Genomic DNA, 23,390 nt, shown 5'->3' on the forward strand with positions numbered 1-23,390 from the left:
TTTGGGCTTTTTTGTACAGGTGCTCTGTGTTGCATGACCAGTCCAGTTTATTGTTCACCCACAGCCCGAGGTACTTGTACTTGTTGACCACCTCCACCTCCTCCCCCTCTATCTGAACCGGCAGTGGACATGCTCTGGACCTCCCAAAGTCCACAACCAGTTCCTTAGTCTTTGAGGTGTTGAGTTGCAGGTGGTTTGTGTGACTCCATGCGACAAAGTTCCTCACCAGACTTCTGTACTCCTCTTCCTGGTCATCCCAGATACACCCCATGATGGCTGTGTCGTCTGCAAACTTCTGAATGTGGCATAATTCAGAGTTGTAGCAGAAGTCAGAGGTGTACAGGGTGAAGAGAAGAGGGGACAGCACAGTTCCCTGTGGTGCTCCTGTGCTGCTGACCACAGTGTCAGACGTGATGTCCTTCAGCCTGACGTACTGTGGCCTGTCGGTGAGGTAGTCGGAGATCCAAGCGACCAGGCAGGGGTCCACCTCCATCCTGTTCAGTTTCTCCTGGAGCAGACAGGGCCGGATGGTATTAAAGGCACTGGAAAAGTCAAGAAACAGGATCCTGACCGTGCCTTTTCCCCCATCCAGGTGTGAGTGGGCTCTATGCAGGAGGTACAGGATGGCATCCTCCACTCCGACACCCGCCTTGTAGGCGAACTGTAGTGGGTCCTGGGCATGTTGTACCTGTGGTCGGAGGAGGTTGAGGAAGAGCCGCTCTAGAGTCTTCATAAGATGTGATGTCAGTGCCACCGGTCGGAAGTCATTCAGCTCATTGGGCCGGTTCCTTTTGGGGACCGGGACGATGCAGGATGTCTTCCATAGGGCGGGCACTCTCCCCAGTCGCAGACTGAGATTGAAGACTCGTTGTAGCGGCTCCCCAAGTTCAGCAGCACACGCCTTTAGCATCCTAGGACACACCTTGTCCGGACCTGCTGCCTTTCTGGGGCGAAGCTTCCTCAGTTGTCTCCTGACCTGATCCACTGTGACACTGGGAGATGATTGGAAGGAGGGGGGGGGAAGATGTCCTGCTGCTGAGAGAGGGATTGGAGGAGGGGGGTGTCATCATAGTGTCAGGAAGGGGGGGAAGCAAGGGAGGTAGGAGAGTGGGGAGAGGGCTCTGTAGTAAAGGTGAGGGTGAGGGGGTTGTGGGCTGGTCAAACCTGTTGAAGAAGTTGTTGAGTTCGTTTGCCTTCTCCACAGTCCCCCCCACTGTGCTGTTCTTGGTGTTGTGGTCTGTGATGGTTTTCACACCATTCCAGACCTCCCTCATATTGTTCCTCTCCAACTTCTGCTCCACCTTCCTCCTGTAGGTGTCCTTTGCTTCCCTCAGGCAGCGTTTCACCTCCCGCTGTGCTGCTTTCATCTCCTCCTTCACTTTGCTCCTGAAAGCCTTCTTCTTCATGTTGAGGACAGCTTTGACTTCCTGTGTTACCCACGGTTTGTTATTAGGGTAACACCGTACCGTCTTAGCAGGGGCGACCGTGTCCACACAGAAGTTGAGGTAGTCTGTAAGACAGTGTGTCGCCCCCTCTATGTCCTCACCATGTGGGCTCAGAAGCACGTCCCAGTCTGTGGTGTCATAACAGTCTCTCAGAGCATCCTCCTTTTCTGGGGTCCATCTCCTGATGGAGCGTGTTGTGACAGGCTGCCTTTGGACGAGGGGTGTGTATTGTGGCTGTAGGTAAACCAGGTTGTGGTCTGACTTCCCTAGTGGGGGGAGGGGGGTGGCTCTGTATGCATCTCTCACATTAGCATACAGTCCTGTCCTGTTGCTCCTTGTGGGACAATTCACAAACTGGTGAAAAGCAGCCAGAGTAGAATCCAGTGTGGCATGATTAAAGTCTCCAGATATAATGATGAAAGCCTCGGGGTTTTGTGTCTGAAGTCTTGCTGTGACTGTGTGTATTTTCTCACAGGCAGCTGTTGCGTCGGCCTTCGGAGGGATGTAAACACACACACAGATCACATGACTGAACTCCCGAGGTAGATAATATGGCCGCAAGCCAACAGCTAGCAGCTCCAGGTCCGGACGGCATACCGAAACTTTAACGGAGACGTGTCCGGGGTTGCAGTATCTGTTGTTAACGTAGACAATGAGTCCCCCACCTCTGCTTTTTCTGCTGGCCTGCGTGTCCCTATCGGCTCTCACGGATGTGAAACCGCATAGGTCTACGTTAGCCTGTGGCGTTAGCTCGGTTAGCCACGTCTCCGTGAAGATAAACAAACTGCACTCACGGTATAGTCGGTGGTTGTTCAGAGCACACAGTTCGTCCATTTTATTCGGTAGCGAGTTCACGTTGCCCATTATCACTGTCGGGATTGATGGTTTGAATCGCCTCCGATGATCCGCTTTCCTCGCTCCAGCCTTGCAGCCTCTGTAGCTCCTCTTTATCTCAGCCGGGATGTTGTGTCGCATGCCGGTCTGTCCCTTTGTTCTTAGAGCCAGCAGCTCCGCTCTCGAGTAGATGAAGGAGCTGGTTCCAGAAGTTTTAAAAAGTGCATTATCCATCTTGTATCGCTATATCTAAGAGGTAGAAGTACAGTAACTAGAGGAAGGTGAAATAAAGTTTGAAAGCCTAGTCTAAAAAAAGTTAAAAGTTAAGAAAAAGTGCGGTGTTGCAGAGCTACTTGGAAAGGCTGCCGTCACTCCAGCGCCATCTTGGAGGAGGATCTGCGCTCGACAGTGCAGTCTAGGCGGAGTAGTCGAACGCAGATCCACTGAGCTCTCAACACAGACAGCATCATCAGAAGAAAAGTTGATAAAGTAAATTAAAACTTTTGTATTGTTTGATACATATGCGTACTGAACCGAAAGCACTGTATCGAACGGTTCAATATTTATACGAGTATCGTTGCATCCCTAACATTAAAAATATAGCATACACCACATTGTTAAGTTTAATATGGCTTAAGTGGCTGTTTGGTCTCTTGTTAAGAGACCAAACAGCCACTTAACAAGCGCATGGCACAACATAGACAAGAGGACACAGGACAAGACTCAGCAGTTCATCTGCATCTAAAGGACAAAGGTCACTCTTTCGAGGATGCCAATGTTCATATTTTGGACAGAGAGGACGGATGGTTTGAAAGAGGAGTGAAAGAAGCCATCTATGTCAACTGTGAGTGACCATCTTTGAACAGAGGCGGTGATTTACGACACCAACTGTCTGCCATCTATAATCCAGTTTTGAGTTCCCTCCCCAGACGCCTTAACGCCCACTCACATCCTGGGCCATCTGACCTCAGGAATTCGCATGATAAGGTGGGGCCAGGTTTCACAAAGAGCTCACCCGAAACCCTGGCTGATTGGGACCCACACCCAGTTTCACACCTTGTCTCAAGCGATTAGAGGATCATCAGGGGGTCCTTTTGTCCCTCTGTGGGGGGATACTCCCACTATAGGTTTAAATCTGGGACTCCCCACCATTTGACCTTAGAACTGAAGAAGCTTCTCGGATGAGAGGTGAAACGTCTTCAAGCAACTTAAAGAAGTCCAGACGCTTTTCTTTGCAAGCTCCTTTGACTACAATGACCTGGATGACTGAGAACCTTCACAGACATCTGCCTGTGTAAGTTATTTGGGTTCTCAGGCTGCGTTCGCACTGCAGGTGGAAGCGCATCAAATCTGACTTTTTGATCAAATCAGATTTTTTTTGTCTGCTTGTTCACACTACAAATAAAATGTGACAGCAAACGTGCTCTCATGTGAACCCTCAAAGTGGCCCACATGCGCAAAAGAAGACATCACACACAATGCGCTCTGTTTAGACCCAGACCAAACAGTATTGTTTGACTGATGGCCTTAATATAAAGCTTTTTGGACTTTATGTTTCCCAATTTTGCTTTAAGTTATAAAGTTATTGTGTTATTTACATATGGCCTAATAATGATCCTTATTGCTCTTTTAGAGAGGAGCGGTGCTTCAAAGGATAGTTGCAGATTTATGACAGAATCTACAGATTCAGAATCTGCAGATTGTCTGCCCAACAGTTTCACTAACATCTACACTGGATGCCCAGGAAGCGTTCTTGATGTCTTCTCAGGCGCTGATAATTGGCGTCTGTCTTGTGTCAGTGATGTAAAAGACAGCTTTAATGCGACATGACCATTCAAACAACAGTTGCTTTCTAAAACATCAGATTTGCATCGGATTCAGTACCACATATGAAAGTGACCCAGGTCGGATTTGAAAATATGGGATTTGTGCTGTTCACACTCTCATACCATGATCGGATATGGGTCGCATAGGGTCAAAAATGTCGGATTTGATGCGCTTTTGCCTGCAGTGTGAACGTAGTCTTAGTTTTGTTCTGTTTGAGTTCAGCATTAAAGTTGTTTGAGTTCACGTTTGTCTCCGGAGTCTGCACTTTGGGTGCTCCATTTCACCACTCCTGCCTGCACACTAGTGATGGTGAGATGAAGCACCCAAAGTGCAGACTCCGGAGACTTCTTCAGTCTGAAGAAGTCACTTGGATGAATCTCCAGATGAACAGAATCAACCTTTTGGGTTGAAAACAGATTTATCAGCTATTTTAATGATATTCCAGTACAGAGGCTCAGAAATATACAGATGGACAGAGGGAGATGCTGCAACTGTTTGAAAACTTGAGGATTTTAGGGAAAAGAAAAAACCCACAAACCCCCCCACAAACCTGCAAAGTGTGCTTCTTCTTCAATTCAATTCAATTTTATTTATATAGCGCCAAATCACAACAAAAGTCGCCTCAAGGCACTTCATAGATACAGAGAAAAACCCAACAATCATATGACCCCCTATGAGCAAGCAATAGGGGGTCTTGAGTTCTTCTCTTCCTATATCAGCACTTATGTGGTGGTATTGTCTGAGTGGCGACACCTATTATTCAGGAGAATATTGCAGCAGGTAAAATAGAAATGGCTGTGTGATGACGTTGTGGCGTCGAGTGAAGCAATCAATGCAGTGGGTATACTAGTATGCTTAGAAAGTGTTAAGAACTGTGCACCACTATAGTGAAGTAAATGCTGAATAATCAACAGACTTTTGCCGACTGCTATTATGTAAATCTTGTTTTTTGATCTAAAGAACACCGAATATTATTAGCTGTCTTCTAACATCCAGAGATTTATATGATCTGTTTCACAATGATAATAATAATGATAATAATAAGCCTCTTATGAGCAACAATAGTCACTACATGACTGAAGCACAAACTTCATCTTTTCAAACTCATCTCTTCATCTCTAAAATTCAAACAGGTCCAATGTTAGAATTTTATTCTAGCAGACTCACTTTTTCTAGATGACATATTCAAATTTTGTAATAATAACAGCTCAAGCAAATGTAATTTATATAGCGCCAAATCAAAACAGTGGCCTCAAGGCGCTTTATATTATGAGATAAAGGCCCTACAATAATACAAAGAAAACAGAGAAAACTCAACAAATATATGAACCCCATGAGCAAGCACGTTGGTGAGATTGGGAAGGGAAAACTCCCTTTTAGCAGGAAGAACCAGGCTCAGGGAGGGGCGGCCATCTGGTGCGACCGGTTGGGGTGAAAGGGAATAACTCACCAAATTTCACATCAAATGTGAAAATCAGTAAAAAAAACCATTCTATACCCACTTTTTTTTTAATGGATGATATTCAAACTCCACAACAATTAAACTGGGCCTCGGGGGGACATGATTACCTAGACGGGTTAAACATTTGACGTTGAACTTTATTGTTAGCTAGGGCAAAGTTAACCTTGGGAAAAAAATTAAAGAAACTATATCAAGTAATATATCTTATGAAAGGGCAGGGAGACAGCTTTACAACACACTTTATTTTTTTGCAATACAATGCCTGATGATGTCACATTAATGTGATAAAGTGTAGCAAAATTGATATATATATATATATATATATATATATATATATATATATATATATATATATATATATATATCTTTAAACTCTTAGAGCTTATAGAAGCCAAAGATTTCAGCCAGTTCTGCTCCAATCATATTGGTAAAGATAATCAAATACACCATTTGAGTATGTAATTCCTCAGGGTCATAGCTAAAATGTCAGGGGTCACAAGAAGTAGGAGAAAGTTTTAGTTTCCATTTGATTATCTCCAAACTTTAAATCAATATATTAGTCATTGAGTGACATAAGAACATTCTTTAAAATGTTTTTTTTTTTTTCCAAAACAACATTATAGAACTTCATAATGACACAAAAATATAAATAATACTACACTATTTCCACATTAACAATGCTGACATCAGAATAAAAAGTCAGTTTTACTAAAGTCTTTTCCCTTCAGGTGGAGTCGGGCTCTTTAAGTCCTCTTGTTTAAAATATGTTTCATAAGGCAATATCTCTACAGCTCCCACTACTCATCACTGTGTGGTCAGTGTCAGTTTAAAACCTGAAGCAGAATTAAGGTTTTGACTAGAACATTTGAATTTCAAAATACATTTTCTAAATGATGGGAGTATTGCATCGCTGTGGGAAAAAAAAATCTGATGTTCAATTAAAGAAATAGGTGAATTTCATTCTTATGGATGGAAATTCAAATATTTTCAGTATAAAGTGAGAGAATACTCCACTGACTATGGCAGGAGAACAAGTAAAAGCCAAAGAGAACAACAACAACAAAAAAACCTTCTAAATGGCATCAATATCTTTTGTAAAATCACTTTGATGTCAGATACTCATAAGGAGGAACCTATCTACAATCAAAATTTGATGAGTTGTATTAATAAAAACTCAGGGTGCATTAATTCATTCCAGAGTAAAGTGGATTGAAGATGGTGGAGAAAAGGGGAAAAAACACAAAGAAAACTGTTAATATTACAGTAAATTAGAAAGAATGCAACCCCAAAGAACCAAAAGTAATAACTGATAAATTATTTACATTTAGTTAAAACCAATACTCTTTTTAATTTTCAGTGACTCATTCCAAGAACTGTTTAAAAATGTAAAATGATTCATCTGCCAGATTGATTTAGATCTGAACAAGAAATTTGACTTAATTGACTCAATTAAGTATATATACATATATATGTATATATATATATGTATATATGTATATATGTGTGTATATATATAAAAATACATACACATATATATCTATATATATATCTATATATATATATATATATAGATATATATACACACATATACACACACACACACATATATATATATATATATATATATATATATATATATATATATATATATATATATACATATACATATATATACATATATATCATAATGATCTGACAATACATATAATATTGGCCATATTATATTTACATTACCACAGTCAGATGATTTTGGTCTCATGAACAACATTAGCTAATTGTTATTTACTAACTAATCTTGAAATGACTGTTCAGTACAGAAATGAAGCCCAACAATCATGTTTTACAGTCCTGTGGTCTCAGCCTCAGATACTCAACAAGTGATGTCATGACAAGAATGAATGACCAACAAAACATTTTTCTCCGTCATTTCTGTCAAACAAAGCTGAATATAACGTTTCTCGCGGTTAGTATCATGGTTGCTAGGCAACCTGAACAGCGCGACGTAGGCCAGACCGTCCCATTTCACAGGCCTCTCACTTCCGCACTTCTCATACTTGTAGTACGCACCGTACGTAGTATGCGTAGTGCGCGTACTTCAAGCGTTCAGACCCTGAAATGGGACACAGCCTCTGAATTGGGACACAGATAAGGAAGTTGTGGCGCTTAAGGAGTCTTCCGGTTGGAGCTGAAGCCTTTCAAAGTAAAAGTAAAGCTTAGAGCAAATGTTCACTTAATGAAAGAAGAGAATACAATAGTAACGATTTACAGTATTCACTTTTTAACAACAGAAGCCAAAGATTAGCAATTAGCCTGTTAAAGCAGAGTAAAACATAAAATCTGTTTGCAAAGTCTTTTTTAATGGGAATACGAAACGACTTCTCTCAGGCTTGAATTGGGCTTTTATGTTGAAAAAGTCAGATCGGAAATCTCTTTGTTGACTGCACTGACCAAACAGCAGTCATGTTTGGCTTTTTCATACAGTCAGTTTGCTGGTCTTGAGCGGTGTATTAGCTCATGTAAATGTCCCAGCTTTTACTCAGGTTCGTTTTCTTCATCTGCACTCATGAACAGGACACAGCTGAAGCGCTCCAGCATCTTGAGGATGGCATTGAGCGGTTCTGAAATGATGGACCGGGACGAATCCAGAGAGACTTTCGTATTTCGAGCAGTGAGAATAGCAGCTGTGGTTGCACTATACTGGTTTATCTCGATAACGATGGTGTTCCTCAATAATCACCTGCTGGACAACAAAGACTTGGACGCGCCGTTGTTCGTCACTTTTTATCAGTGTGTGGTCACTGTTGCACTTTGCTGGCTCATGCAGCTGCTATCAAAAATGTGCCCCCGACTCATCGACTTCCCCTCGGTCAGGTTTGACGTGAAGCTGTCCCGGGAGGTTCTGCCGCTGTCCATCGTGTTCATCGGCATGATCACCTTCAACAACTTGTGCCTGAAACATCTCGGGGTGGCTTTCTACACGATCGGCCGCTCTCTGAGCACAGTTTTCAATGTGCTGTTATCGTACATTATCCTGAAACAAACCACGTCTTTCAGGGCTCTGGCGTGCTGTGGGATCATATTAGGTGCGTTTACCCTGACATGTTCCTTATAATGATTTGCATGTGATAATTGGTCACTGGATGTAAATAAGTCTGCACTCAGTTGCTCCTTTCAGAAAGCTAACACCAACAGTGGTGGAAACGGACACTCGGTCCTGCATAATAATAATAATAATAATAATAATATAATTTTTTAAACTAGAGCGTTTTCTCAGCTGTAATTCGTTTACTCTGGTCTGAATCAGTTCGTGAGTTTGTAAACTCCAAGCGAAATGCTTCACTACAAATCACGTGACAATTTTCAGTCTGCAAATTGGCCAAACGTTTATGAGGCGGGAGCAACAAGAGTAAAAACAGGAAGACGGTGCTGTGAGTGGAGAACTTGAAAAATTTACGTTCATTTCATGGATAACTGCTAGCCTGGACATACCTTTGTACGTCTATCGTACCTCGCCACATCTCAAAAGACAAAGCATTTCTTACTACTCACTAGCTGCTGACAGGCAGCTTTTTTCGTTCCTCTGTAAAACTCACTGCCACACTATGATTTGACAATTCAGGCTTGCCATGGTGACCCATGTGCAAATCTTTGCAAATTTTCTGCACCTACTTACAATTCGCTTGCAAAATGTGAAGAAATTAAGGGTTGTTTGAGACTTTTGCACAGAACTGTATGAAACGAAGAAAATATGAAATATAACACCCAGGTTTGCAGGCCAATAGAAGTTTTTAGTTTGCTGTGCTGTAAATACAGCCTGGATGATACTCGATTTTAGAGAACCGCATCAAATTTTAGGGAGGGAAAAGTTATAGTGTTAATACTGTACTATTCAAAATGTTTCCATACTGGGATAGCCTAGAAATGGGCATTGTCATGGAGTTTTCACCTTGGCAGATTACACTCTTTTTTTTCCTTTTTTTTTTCCTCTCTTTTTTCTTTTTTTTTTCCATGCACCTTAGAAGTAGGTCAGGTTGTCACAGAAACTCAGTTTTTACAATAACCTGGAAGTGGAAAATAAACTCCCTGGTGTGTCCCTGTTTCCTGACATGAACTGCGTGCATGTGCAGAGCTGTACCACATGTGACAGCCACAGGGCTCGCTTTCCATGTTGGCTTTCTCTTTCTAATCACTTCCAGGAAACTGGTGGGTGGAGTTGACCTAGTTAATGTAGCACACCTGAGCAGGCTGGACTTAAGGCACCATGAAACAGCCTTACCAGAACCTCTCATTGGCTCTTCTCTGCTCTGCTCAACCTCCCAATTCACGCTGACCACATGCATACACTCCTACCTCGTGTATGTTAACATATAAACATTGCAACACTTCATATCACCCTAAAACTGTGCAGTTTCCATCCTTTGTCACATTGTTTTGAGCTGGGTTTTTTTGCAGTGTTACAGTGACTGGATAGCATTACACTGAATGGGTGTAGATTAAAAATGAAATACTAGATATTTAAGTGTTTAAAATATTTGATTGTATGTTGTGCTTTCCAGGTGGTTTCTGGCTTGGTGTGGACCAGGAAGGCATCACAGGGTCCCTCTCCTGGACAGGCATATTTTTTGGGGTGCTGGCTAGCGCTTGCGTCTCTCTCAATGCCATCTATACTAAGAAGGTAATGCCTGCCCTGGATGGAAACATCTGGAAACTGTCCTACTATAACAACATTAACGCCTGCGTCCTCTTCCTCCCTCTCATCCTTGTGTTCGGAGAGTTGGGCCAGCTCATCAAGTTCAGCCGTCTCACTGACATCAGCTTTTGGGGAATGATGACTCTCGGAGGAGTGTTTGGTTTCGCCATAGGCTATGTTACAGGGCTCCAGATCAAATATACAAGCCCGCTCACGCATAATGTCTCAGGGACTGCAAAGGCCTGTGCACAGACCGTCATTGCAGTAGTGTACAACTCTTCCGCTAAAACCCTGCTGTGGTGGACCAGTAACATGATGGTTCTTGGTGGTTCGTCTGCTTATACTTGGGTAAAAAGTCTAGAAATGAAGAAAAGTCCCAACACAGTCCCTCAGGACTCAGCAAAGGAAAAATTGCTTTCAGGGGATAAAGAAAACCAAGCGATGTAAGTTAATAAACTTTGTCATTTTATCTACGTGGGCTGAGAATGTTGTGACAGTACAAATGAAGTAACTTTTATTCCAGAGGAAAAAGGAAAGTAAGTTAATTATGATATTCGTGGAACCTGTCTTTTTGTTTTTGTTTGTTTTTATGTGACAAATGTCGAGAGGTGAGGGGAATTGGTAATTTGTTGAAGTTTATTGAAGATGTGAGGGACAAGGTAATCAGAAACCTTGTGTAACTGTGACTGATCTACTACAGGCCTTTTTTATCCTTAAGGAAAGCAGTCCATGAATGTTTTAGTCTGTTACAGTTTTGAACTGTACACCATTTACTACTTGCTTTTGAACTAAATAATACTGGAAATTAAAAGTAAATATTGTCATGAGATATATTCATTTCATAATCACATTTCCAAACAAATGTGAAGCAGATCAGGAAAAGGACCTGTTTGAATATGTGCATATGTATTTTCATATGCCACAGTTTACTTCTATAACTGCACCTGGTTTATTCAAAAGAAGCTACTTGAAAAGGTTTTTGGTGAGGTATAATTTGTGATCTCGCTTTTTAAGGTGTCATGAAATCATCGCAGCATTTAAGTTTAACAGAATGAAAGATTGTAATTTATGGTGTCTTTGCTAATGAAATGATAGTTTTCACATGTACTCTTTTGATTTACAGTTGACAAATAAAATGTATAGTTTTTATTAGTGGTGCAACGGATCACGGTTGATCCGTAATCTGAACCAATCCCACTCCACGGTTCGGCACGCACGTGATCCGAAGATTCGAAAAAGAAGGGAAAAAAAAGTATGGGTATGGTGCGCGTGGTGGGTCTGTCAAGCGATAGTTATGGCCAGCGCTAGCGGTCCAAGTAGAGGAGCAGAGGAGTTTGCGGTATTTAAGCAGCCCTTTGCTGCCCAGTCAGCTATTACAAAAGCTACTGGGGTGTTTAGCTGCAGACTGGAGGCCGTATTCCGTTGTGCAAAACAAGTGGTTTAAACTATGATGAACATGCTTGAGCCACGCTATGATATCCTGTTCGCGTCCACTTTAGTGGCAAGATCGTTCCAAGCATGTATGAGCAGGAGAAGATTTAAGTTGTGGCTGAACTGTCCCAGGCATCTTCTGTTGTCCTAACTACTACAAATGGATGGACCTCCAGGGCAACGGAAAGCTACGTGACCGTGACAGCTCATTATATCACAGCAGAGTGCGATATAATGAGCGGTATGTATTATTGTAGGGTCTACCTTACAATATAAAGCGCCTTGAGGCGACTGTTGTTGTGATTTGGCGCTTTATAAATAAAATTGAATTGAATTGAGTGGTAGATGCAAAGACTGTACTGCCCTATATTGTACCATAATTTTTTTTTAATAATTGCGTGGAATGAGTCTAGAGTTGAATGTTTTTAACAGGCAAAAAATACTTCAATAAGTAAATAATTAAATGTTCAATTTCAATTTTTGTCTTTTTTTTTGTCTTTTTTTGTCTTTTTTTTTTTTTTTTTGCTGATCCGAAAATTGATCCGATCCGTGACTTAAAACCGTGATCCGATCTGAACCGTGAGATTTTTGATCCGTTGCACCACTAGTTTTTATACAGACATTTTCCATAGATCATCATAGATTAAAAGTCCAGAGCAAATGTAGTAAAGTTTGAGTTTTGACATCATTTCCTGTGTGACACTTCTCAAGAAAATGTTAAAGGCCAGCCTCATTCTCCTCATTTCCCTTTCACTTCCCTGTGGGATAAATGAACCTGGTTGTCATGTCAGTAGCTCATTTGGGACATGGGAAAGAAGATCAGTCATTGTGACATATTTTCTTCCACTTAATGTGGCTGATTCTTGGCACATGGAGAAGTTTCCCTGAAACATAAAGCTCTTTGATATGAATGAATAAAAGCTAAGAAATGACTCTTGTAAAACAATGTTTCTTTATTAAATGTATATGATTAACTTTAGTCATTTTCAGTACATTTATTTATGAGATGAGATGAGTTGCAGGTCTTTTGCCGACAACCGAGATGACAGACCTTGCCGACCGTACATACAATACACAAACATCACATTGGGGAGACAGGTCAGGCTAGGTAGCAAGGAAAAAAACATCGAAATGCACAGATATCAACACACCATAGCACAATAAACACAGACAGCAACATGGGAAAGAGTTCCGGTGTGTACATCTGATCTGGGACCGCTGCAATCTTAAGCGTTGGAGGTGGCATTGGATCCGGGGTAGGAAGGGTGATGCGTCGGTGAGTGCTTATCAGTATCAGTATATGTATGTGTGCGTGTCCATAGTTCAGCTGAGAGAGTGTCCTTCGCCCTGCCAGGCTAAGTAAACAGTCTTCCAGCCAACCCAGGTGGCCTTGCATGGAATGGGAAGGAACAGACTAAACACAGTCGTTATCAGGGTGTTTTGTTCAGCTCCGGCCTTGCAGCTGGCGCCGAGAGGGTATCCTCATGAAGTGATGTTATTTTTTTTTACTTTAGTGTGAACAGCTCATATGAATTTCAAAGCAGTTCTACAGTCCAACACTGGTCCCGTTGGAGAGCCGCGAGCTTCGCCATACTTGCGTTCTGTGATGTTGTCATTTCTTGTGCTCAAGGAGCCAATTTCTGAGAACTCACGGCAGTGTGCCTCCCCGAGATGTTATCCAATTTTGCGCCCAGAGATGTTATTCCGAGCGAGCCCTTCCGAGATGTATCCAGTCTGCAGTCAGAGATCTTATTCTGAGTATTCACAGCAGCCGTAGCCTCTCCAAGATCTTATCTGTGCTGACTCAATGAGCCCATTTTGAGAAACTCACGCCTCTCCCATCGTTCCAATCCCAGCGGGCAGCCTTGTGGGGGTTTGAACAGCCGGTTCCGCTTCCTTAATTCTTCGATAAGTCAGGGCCAAGCCAGCTCCGATCAGCCAGAACCCTGTTACCATGGTTCCGAATAGGTAGATATCTTCAGCACTCAGGCTCACCCAAGCCCAAACTTCTCGTTGAGAAAGGGGTGTCAATTGCATTTAGGGACCAGTTGATCCAATCCGTAATTCCTCTTTTAGGTTTTAGAGAACAGACTGTGAGAGAGTGTTCCAGGGAAAATACAAAAAAAACACGAGACTAGACAAGGACATAAGCAGGGAAGATAAGGGAGAGGAGAAAAAGTGTGTCCGCCTCCTCCGAGAGCCAAAGAAGAAAAATCTACATAGTTCTCTAGTATCTCTCAATAACCTTTTTTCAGTACTTTACTCATTTTAAAATAACAAATTTATGTTTTTTTTTCTTACAAAATTTGTCAATATTTTCTGATTGAAAATTCTTAAACACAACACCAAAGATGTGTGCTATAAAGCTATGTAGAGCTTAAAGTCAGTTTTCTTCTACCTTCTATCAAAGTGGCTCTCTTTTCACCAGGAAAAATCACCATGGTAACTTATGCTGAATTCATAAACTAGATGGGAGCAAGTCATGTTTAGAGTTTTGAGCTTTCACTGATTCTTTTATTTACAGCATGTTGCGTTATACAGACTCTCTGCTGGGCCAGTATGCTTTATATGTGAAAGTTGTTACCAACATCGTGGATGAAGCCCAGCTGTAACACTGTAGCCGCTAAGACTGCATCACAGTAGCACTGAAACTTACATGCATTCAGCTGATGATGCAAAAAATACTGATGTGTTTTGTACTTGGCCCTAACCCTCTACTGCGTAGCGTTGCCCTGAGGCAGCAAACCACATTTTCATGCCTCACACTGGCCCTTCAAAAAACCCCAAAAAAACCCAAAACATTTTTTTCTCAAATAATGCTACCAGGCACATCTCTTTCCAATAAAATGATGAGTTGAAGGTGGTGTGACTTTCATTTGGGGAGGGGGGGAGGGGGGGTCCCTTTCTGCAAGCTGCACTACATGAGAGACATCTCCATTAGGAGGTAAGATAAAGATCACTATTTTACATGTTTATAGTGAAATAAATGTTATAAAAATACTTGTATGTGCATGAATATGTTAAGAAGCATATTTGATTGTTTGTTCTACTTATTAAAATTTATTTATACAGTAAAACTTAATTTTCATTCGTTGCCTCAAGGCTGTGCAGTTAGCCTAGTTTTTTTTCCAGGCAATATAATGCATTAGCATATGTGTGTAGAGATGTGTTTGTGTGCATTTATATGATCATAGTCAATGTTTTTTACTTTACAATCTACTCATAATTACAGGACATGGATGTAAAAAACTTTTATGGAAGGAAAACAAGAGAATGTGCACTTTCTGTCCTCAGAAAGTGAGGACAGTGAGCTGACACTTGGGTGCCAAGGGGTCAGTTGGTAAAGTAATTGTGTGTGTGTGTGTGTGTGTGTGTGTGTGTGTGTGTGTGTGTGTGTGTGTGTGTGTGTGTGTGGACGTGTATTATTTATTGTGGTGGGGACAAAAAACATTGTGAGGTCTCGCCTACTTTATGGGGACAAATTGCAAGGTAAATCATTAAATTTTAGGGTGAAGGCTTGAGTCAGGGTTAGGTTCAGGCAGGGACTTGTGATGGGTAGGGTCAGGATAAGTCTCCAGGAAATGAATGTAAGTTAATGTAATATCCCCAGAAGTGATGGAAACACAACGTGTGTGTGTGTGTGTGTGTGTGTGTGTGTGTGTGTGTGTGCGTGCGCATGGGGTTAGGGTCAAATGTTGGATGTATTTTGGTGCCCACACACACGGACCAGTACCTCCTGTTTGACTCCCATCACCCTCTGGAACACAAACTTGGAGTAATTAGGACCCTACACCACCGGGCAGAACATGTTCCCTCTAAGCCTGAAGGGAAAAAGAAGGAACACACACATGTAAAGGAAGCACTCAAAATGTGCGGCTATCCTAAATGGGCATTCTTAAAGTCAGCAAAGAGGCACAGAAAAGAAGATCAGACACCAGCGAGGGAGGATAAGAAGGACAGACGCAACAACATTGTCATCCCCTATGTAGCAGGTGTATCAGAGAAACTCAGGAGGGTTTTCTCCAAGCATGACATCCCGGTGTACTTCAGACCCAGCGACACACTCAGACAAAAACTGGTTCACCCGAAAGACAAAACGCCAAAACACAGACTTAACAATGTGGTGTATGCCGTACAGTGCAGCGAGGAATGCCCAGACCTCTACATTGGAGAGACCAAACAGCCACTTCACAAGCGCATGGCACAACACAGAAGAGCCACCTCCACAGGACAAGATTCAGCTGTCCATCTGCATCTTAAGGATAAAGGACACTCTTTCGAGGATGCCAATGTTCACATTTTGGACAGAGAGGACAGATGGTTTGAAAGAGGAGTGAAAGAAGCCATCTATGTCCACTGTGAGCAACCATCTTTGAACAGAGGCGGTGGTTTACGACACCAACTCTCTGCCATCTGTAATCCAGTTTTGAGATCCCTTCCCAGACGCCTTAACGCCCACTCACACCCTGGGCCATCTGACCTCAGGAATTCGCATGATAAGGTGGGGCCAGGTTTCACAACGAACTCACCCGAAACTCTGGCTGATTGGGACCCACACCCAGTTCCACACCTTGGCTCAGGCGATTAGAGGATCATCAGGGGGTCCTTTTGTCCCTCTGTGGGGGGACACTCCCACCAGGTTTATATCTGGGACTCTCCACCATTTGACCTTAGAACTGAAGAAGCCTCTCGGATGAGAGGTGAAACGTCTTCAAGTAACTTAAAGAAGTCCAGACGCTTTTCTTTGCAAGCGCCTTTGACTACGATGACCTGGATGACTGAGAACCTTCACAGACATGTATTTTGGTGTTTTATTGTTCTGTGAAATGTTTACATTGTTTATTTATTGTTTATCCATTTGTTCGTCCTTGTTGTACTAATAAAGCTTATTATAGAATAACTTGGTGTTTGACTACCCTTGTCGCACAGTGTTGCCTTGGAGCAACAAACCAATATCTGTTTGGGGGGGGGGGGGGGGGCAGGGTGTCAAATTTTATGATGATATATTAATAGGGACCCTAAAGCTGCCCCAAAATTAAAAAGTCACGCAGTAGAATATCTGTTCACCTAAAACACATTTTCCTTTGATCTGCTGAGAAACTAAAGCAATTTTCACAGCGCCTTTGTTAGACTATGGGACAGTCAGAGCTGAACACAATGAGTAGTCATTAATGTTTAAATCTACCCACTTTAAAGATTCTGAACTCTAAAGTGCAGCTATCATGTTAAAAATAAACAGCATCACCAACAGTGCACTCAGCATTAAGATCAATATATTAGCTTGAATTAAAATGTTAATTTCATCACTCTGCGTGTCAAATCTCAAGATTAACAATTTTATGCAGCATTAATCTCTTAGTTACAGCAGAGTTGGATTCACTTTTTTATTTGTTCTATTCTTTATAAATTTTTATCACAATTTTATCATCATCAAAACATCTGATAGTAAAAGGAGTCACTGGCGGTGCCGGGTTATTTTGACAAAGAGTAATGTGGCACGTGAAGCACCCCTTTTTATGTGGGCACACACAGATCCTAAAGCAGAAGGCCCAGTTTAATGGAGAAAGTTGATAATCACCATCACAATATCACCGGCTGTGGATTTAGGTTTTGTCGAGCCAAAGAAAGCCTGGCTGTGTTGAACCTTCCATGTAGCAACCCCTCAGCTGCCTTGGTCACTCTCTGACAATACCGGTCATGTTGAAGTCACAGTCATAGTGTTTGCATAGTGCAGTATTAAAAAGTACTGTACTATCATTGGTTACTTTTTGTCAGGCCTGCATTGCTTGTTTGCTTTGCTAAGGTATTAAAACACAGACATGTGAGTTAGTCTACAATGTTATTCTTTTTATCACTACTATAAATATTACTGTTTTCAGTCAGATGGAAAAATGGTTGTTCACAAACACCCAAAAATGAATAATAAAAATATTTATTCTTCTTTTTAAACTGCAATTCCCTAAAGATATATAGATGCTGATAATCATGGTACCCCAGGCAATTTATATAGTAATTTCATCCAGATTGATTAACGCGTTTAAGAGGAGTGACACATGAATTATACTTTGTGTCAAATATACATTATAACTTACGGCATAACTGGAACCCAATTTTAATCCTATGCCTCAATGTTCTATGTAACCACATCGGATCAACAAATGCCACAATGACTTCAACGCCGTGGAAGATTGCGGTGTAGGGATAAAAAGAGTTTCCATTTACTATGTAGGCAGGTCTAAGTCAGGCTTTAGGGTAAAGACATTAATTCGTACTCTACAATCATTATAGTCAGATGGTTACACACTATGTGGACTGGTTCTTAATTAGCACTTTTCTACTTGCAGGACTTAAAGAAACTTTATACAGCTTGCCTCATTCACCCATTCATGCAAACACTTTTTTCCTGTGCTTTCCCTATGTAAGTGCTTTCATCAACTAACAAAGTGGAAAAAGTTTCTTTTAGCTTAGCTTAGTTTAGCTAAGCTCAATTAGCTGAAAGAGATTTCTCAGTAAACTTTTGTTATCGTTCCATCTGTTCAACTTGCTTTATGTCTGACGGACATGCTGAAGTTAGCTGGAAGTCACTGAATTTGATTTTCAGGCTATCGAATACATTAAACTCCTCAGCCTTCAGATTCATTTTGTTTGACCAGGTGTTTCCTTAGATTAGATGGGTTGTGGCCAGCTTTGCATTTTGCATTACAAATGTTGCAGAGATTTTTGTCTGTGCTGAATTTTAAAAAGCATTACCACAGATGAGACTGCTTTTGGCCCACAGCTGCCGCCATTGTCATGTGTGTTTGCAGTTCTTAGCCTTGATGTCCTCTTATACTGAAATTTGGCACTGAATGACTTCATATGAATTAGTACTCCGTAAGATCCATCTAATTCAGTCCCCAACCCTAGCATTCAATGTAAAGACATTAACAGCAAGGTTCATGTAACTGGTGTATCGCTGTCATATGTCTTCCACAATCCTTTTTACTGTGTATGATGAGAGGTCCCTGTGTTTCACTGGGTAGTTTGGTTATTGTCACAAGATGGAGGCCTGTGGATGTCGGAGCGGGGTTGGATGAGACAGTCTTTGACGTCCAAATGAAATATTTCACTGAGCAACAGAGGGCTAAAATAGCTGAAAGAGCACTGTGCGTAATTACATGAGCTAAAAAACACTGGTCTCTGATGTCAAGAACTCATTTCAACAGTGAGTTTGGCCTGGTGGCACTGATGAAAGTTTTGTAACTGTGCCATAATGCGGAATACATAATCCCCTACTCCTCATCTCTTTCTCTCTAGGTCAGATTTGACATGACAGAATGAGGAAAAAATCTTCAGCCATGACTGCCACTTCAAAGGCTGCACGTATCATAAGAAATCATTCAGGCCTCTTCATGTCTGTCTGCTCAAAGTGGTGGTCAAATAGTGGTTGTCACTTCACTGATGGCAGAGTTAATTGCTACTTTGATGTTTTCAGTCAAAAATCATGACGTGTAGAAACAGGTTCTCATCATGCAATAAAAGCTAACACAGCTCCTTCACTTTTAATTCTGTAAGGAGTCGGAATATTATGTAAGCGAGGTCCAATCTGTTTTCCTAAAATGAGATGGGTCATTACAACCATTGAGATTTTCGTACTTGTTGCTTACAAAAAGCTGTAAAGACAGAGTGACGGATAGCCAAGGATTTAGCAAGCTAATGACCAGGCTCAGTTGAAACTGCAGCAGAGGGTGGGGTAGGGGATCATTTTTCATGTTCACTTAAATTAGGTTCAATTCAGTTTTTAAAAAATATATTTGGTATATATCAAATACCAAATCACACCAACAGTCGCCTCAAGGCTCTCTTTGGTGACACATGACTGCACTGCCAAATTCTTAGCACAAATCAGCTCGTCTAGTTTGATGCAGCAGTATAAAACCCATCATCAGACAGGATGAAACATCTGACAGAGCAGTGGTGGAGCTGGTGTGGAGACAACGATCTGTCTCTTAGTGTCAACAAAACCCAAGAGCTGATTGTGGACACAACAAAAGATGAGCATGCTCCACTTCAAATCAAGAGCTTGACTGTGGAAAGGGTCAGCAGCACAAAATTCCTGGTTGTCTACATAAGAGAGGCTCTCTTGTGGAACTCAACACCACACGCCTGGCCAAGGAGACTTGGTAGAGGCTGCACGTACTTAAGATGCTGAAGCCACACACACACGCGCAGCCACACACACACACATATATATATATACACACAATCCTCACCATTTTTTACTGAAGTACTATTGAGAGCATCCTGATGAGTTGCATGGTGACTGACACGAAGATTTTGCAGTGTGTGGTGAGGATGGTTGAAGGGGTCAACAGGATCTCACTTGGAAACCAGTTTCAAGAATCAATGCAAGAAGAAAGCTCTCTGCATCATGAGAGACTCCTCAAAGGCCGCTCAAGGACCGTTTAATCTCCTGCCATCCGGTAGGAGATATTTGATTGATATGTTTATTGATTAGCATTCAAATATCTCAGTGAAGACAGAACAAAGATTTACCACAAAGCAAGAAAGCATGAGACAAGGCTAATCAAAAGGTATTGGCTGAAGCATTTGCTTATTACGCCAACCCTTTTAACAAAAGATCTTTTAGCATGCAGCTCCTGTACACAGGGCTCGAAGCAAATAATAAAATTCAATTCAATTCAATTTCATTTATATAGCGCCAAATCACAACAAATGTCGCCTCAAGGCGCTTCATAGATACAGAGAGAAAAGCCCAACAATCATATGACCCCCTATGAGCAAGCACTTTGGCGACAGTGGGAAGGAAAAACTCCCTTTTAACAGGAAGAAACCTCCGGCAGAACCAGGCTCAGGGAGGGGCGGCCATCTGCTGCGACCGGTTGGGGTGAGAGAAGGCAAACAAAGCAAAAACAAAACAAACAAACAAACAAACAAGAAAAAACACCACCACCTTAGTAAGTAACTACATCAAAGCAAAAGAATCAAGAGGTTTTCTGTTTTTTGTTTTTGTTTTTTTTTTTTGCTCTTTTCATTCTTGATATATATATTTTTCTAATACTCTATTTTTAAACATATTTTTAAACAAGGAAAAGGAACTACACCTTTTTAAATCACTGTCATAACTATTCCACAGGTTAACTCCTCTAACAGAAACACATCTCTGCTTTATATTTGTCCTTATCTTGTTTTTTTTAAAGAAATCTGTTCCCCTTAAGTCATATTGACTCTCCCTGACTTTGAACAGCTTCTGAGTACTGGGGCAAAGCAAGCTATTTTGTGCTTTATACATTATCTGTGCCATTTTATATTCAACTAAATCATAAAATTTCAGGGTATTCAGATTAATAAACAAAATGTTAGTTGGTTCTATATAGTTTGATTGGTTTATAATTCTTATAGCTCTTTTTTGCAACTTGAAAATAGGAAGAGTGTTCGTTTTATATGCATTACCCCATATCTCCAGACAGTAAGTCATATATGGAAGCAACAGAGTACAATAGAGTGTGTATAATGATTTTTTGTTCAGGACATGCTTTGTTTTATAGAGAATAGCAATGGTTTTTGACATTTTTGTTTTCACATGGTTTATATGAGACTTCCAACTCAGCTTATCATCAATTATCACTCCAAGAAATTTATTTTCGTACACTCTTTCAATTTCAATTCCATTAACCCTGATTTTAGATACATTTTTCATTTGTCTAGTGCCAAAAATAATCAATTTTGTTTTCTTTATATTTAATGATAACTTATTTACATCAAACCAGTTTTTTAATATATTTAACTCCTTTTCCGCTGTAGTCAGAAGCTGTTCCAGGTTTTTACCTGAGCAATACAGAGTGGTATCATCAGCAAACAATACACATTTTAACAGTTTGGAAATGCTACATATGTCATTTATGTATAATATAAATAATTTAGGGCCCAGCACAGAGCCCTGAGGAACACCACAAGTTACCTTCAACTGCTTAGATTTTACATTATTGAATTCGACATATTGATATCTGTCATCCAGGTAACTTTTCATCCACTTGTATGCTAACCCTCTTATGCCATATTTCTCTAGTTTATTCATTAATATAGAATGATCAATCGTATCAAACGCCTTTTTTAAGTCTATAAAAACACCAACAGTATATTCCTTATTATCTATAGCATTAGATATCCCTTCTACAAGTTCCATCACTGCCATCGAAGTGGACCTTTTCACTCTAAAGCCATATTGGTTATCACTTAGGAGATTATGCTTCTCAATATATTTATCAAGTCTATTAACAAATAACTTTTCTAAAATTTTTGAGAACTGTGGGAGCAGTGATATTGGCCTATAATTGGTAAACTGACTTCTCTCTCCGTTTTTATGGATTGGAATAACTTTTGCTATTTTCATTTGTGAGGGAAATACACCAGTTTGAAAGGACAGATTACAAATGTATGCGAAAGGTTGCACTATATATTCTATAATACTTTTAACTAATATCATGTCAATACCAAAACAGTCAGTGGACTTTTTATTTTTAAATGTCTTCACAATGTTAATTATTTCTCTATGAGTTACAGCACCAATAAACATGGAGGACACATTCTGAGTAATATGTTTATTTAGGTCGTTATTATTTCTTGACTCTGGAATTTCTTTTGCTAAATTAAAGCCAACATTTACAAAGAAATCATTAAATTCATTTGCAATGTCTTTAGTTTTATCAAGCACAATATCTTTATCTTTTTTAAAATAATCTGGATAATTCTTATTTTTTGAGCCCTTTTTGATTATACTATTTAATATCCTCCATGTTTCTTGTGTGTTACTTCTACTTTGCTCCAATAATTTGTGGTAATATTCTTTCTTACTTGTTCTTATAATATTTACTAATCTATTTTTATATAACTTGTACTTTATTTCAGCATCTTTTGTCCTCTGTTTTATGAATCTCTTATATAGATTATTTTTCTTTTTACATGCATCTTCTATCCATTTTGTGATCCATGGCTTATTTGATCTGTGATGCTTTCTAGTGATTTTCATTAAAGGACAATGTTTTTCATATAGTGAAATTACAGTTGATAAGAATGCATCATATGCACTATTTGAATCTTCATTTGCAAAAACCTCATTCCAATTGTATTCCTTTAAGTCCACCTGGAGGGCAGCAATGGCTCCTGTTGTTCTAAGTCGTATCATATCAAATATTTGATTCTTTTGTTTAGTTTTAATCCCAAAATAATTTTGAAAAATTGCAAAAACAGGAAGATGATCGCTTATATCAGTTATAAGAAGTCCACCTACTATTTCATGGTCAATTTTATTTGTGAATATATTATCTATCAATGTAGCTGTATCAATTGTTATTCTACTTGGTTTTATAATTACAGGGAAAAGGGAGTTACTATACATTGTATTTATGATATCTGTTGTTTTCTGATGTCCATTTGGGTTTAGCAAATCTATATTAAAATCACCACAAATTATTTGCACTTTTTTATCATTTAGGTTGCTAAACATAGCAGCAAGTTTTTCATTGAATGTCTCAAGGCATGAACCTGGTGTCCTATAGATGCAACTTATAATTATATTGTTAGCTTTTTCAACATGGATTTCAATAGTGACACATTCCAATACGTTATCTATGGTGCTTGACATACATTCAATCAGACTACATTTCAAAACTTTATCTACATATAAGGCAACACCGCCTCC

General features: G+C 40.4%; 2 protein-coding genes across 2 annotated transcripts; one reads left to right on the plus strand and one right to left on the minus strand.

Moving 5' to 3' along the window:
* Nucleotides 1-911: 911 nt before the first annotated feature.
* LOC146525280 (uncharacterized) lies at nucleotides 912-2,669 on the minus strand. Its single transcript, XM_085159885.1, has one exon. It carries the CDS (start codon nucleotides 2,511-2,513, stop codon nucleotides 912-914), a length of 1,602 nt encoding a protein of 533 aa, XP_085016011.1. The 5' UTR covers nucleotides 2,514-2,669.
* A 5,320-nt stretch (nucleotides 2,670-7,989) lies between these two features.
* Nucleotides 7,990-12,668, plus strand: slc35c1 (solute carrier family 35 member C1). Its single transcript, XM_085159895.1, has 2 exons — nucleotides 7,990-8,651; nucleotides 10,125-12,668. The coding sequence occupies exons 1-2, from the start codon at nucleotides 8,132-8,134 to the stop codon at nucleotides 10,703-10,705; spliced, it is 1,101 nt and encodes a 366-aa protein (XP_085016021.1). The 5' UTR covers nucleotides 7,990-8,131; the 3' UTR covers nucleotides 10,706-12,668.
* The last annotated feature ends 10,722 nt before the right edge of the window (nucleotides 12,669-23,390 follow it).

The sequence above is a fragment of the Neolamprologus multifasciatus genome, chromosome 1, assembly GCF_963576455.1.
Source record: "Neolamprologus multifasciatus chromosome 1, fNeoMul1.2, whole genome shotgun sequence".
Lineage (NCBI taxonomy): Eukaryota > Metazoa > Chordata > Actinopteri > Cichliformes > Cichlidae > Neolamprologus > Neolamprologus multifasciatus.

Coding starts and splice junctions, on each gene's coding strand:
- LOC146525280 (XM_085159885.1), bottom strand. CDS start 2,513: ATGGATAATGCACTTTTTAAAACTTCTGGAACCAGCTCCTTCATCTAC.
- slc35c1 (XM_085159895.1), top strand. CDS start 8,132: ATGAACAGGACACAGCTGAAGCGCTCCAGCATCTTGAGGATGGCATTG. Junction 8,652..10,124: donor GTGCTGTGGGATCATATTAG/GTGCGTTTACCC, acceptor TGTGCTTTCCAG/GTGGTTTCTGGCTTGGTGTG.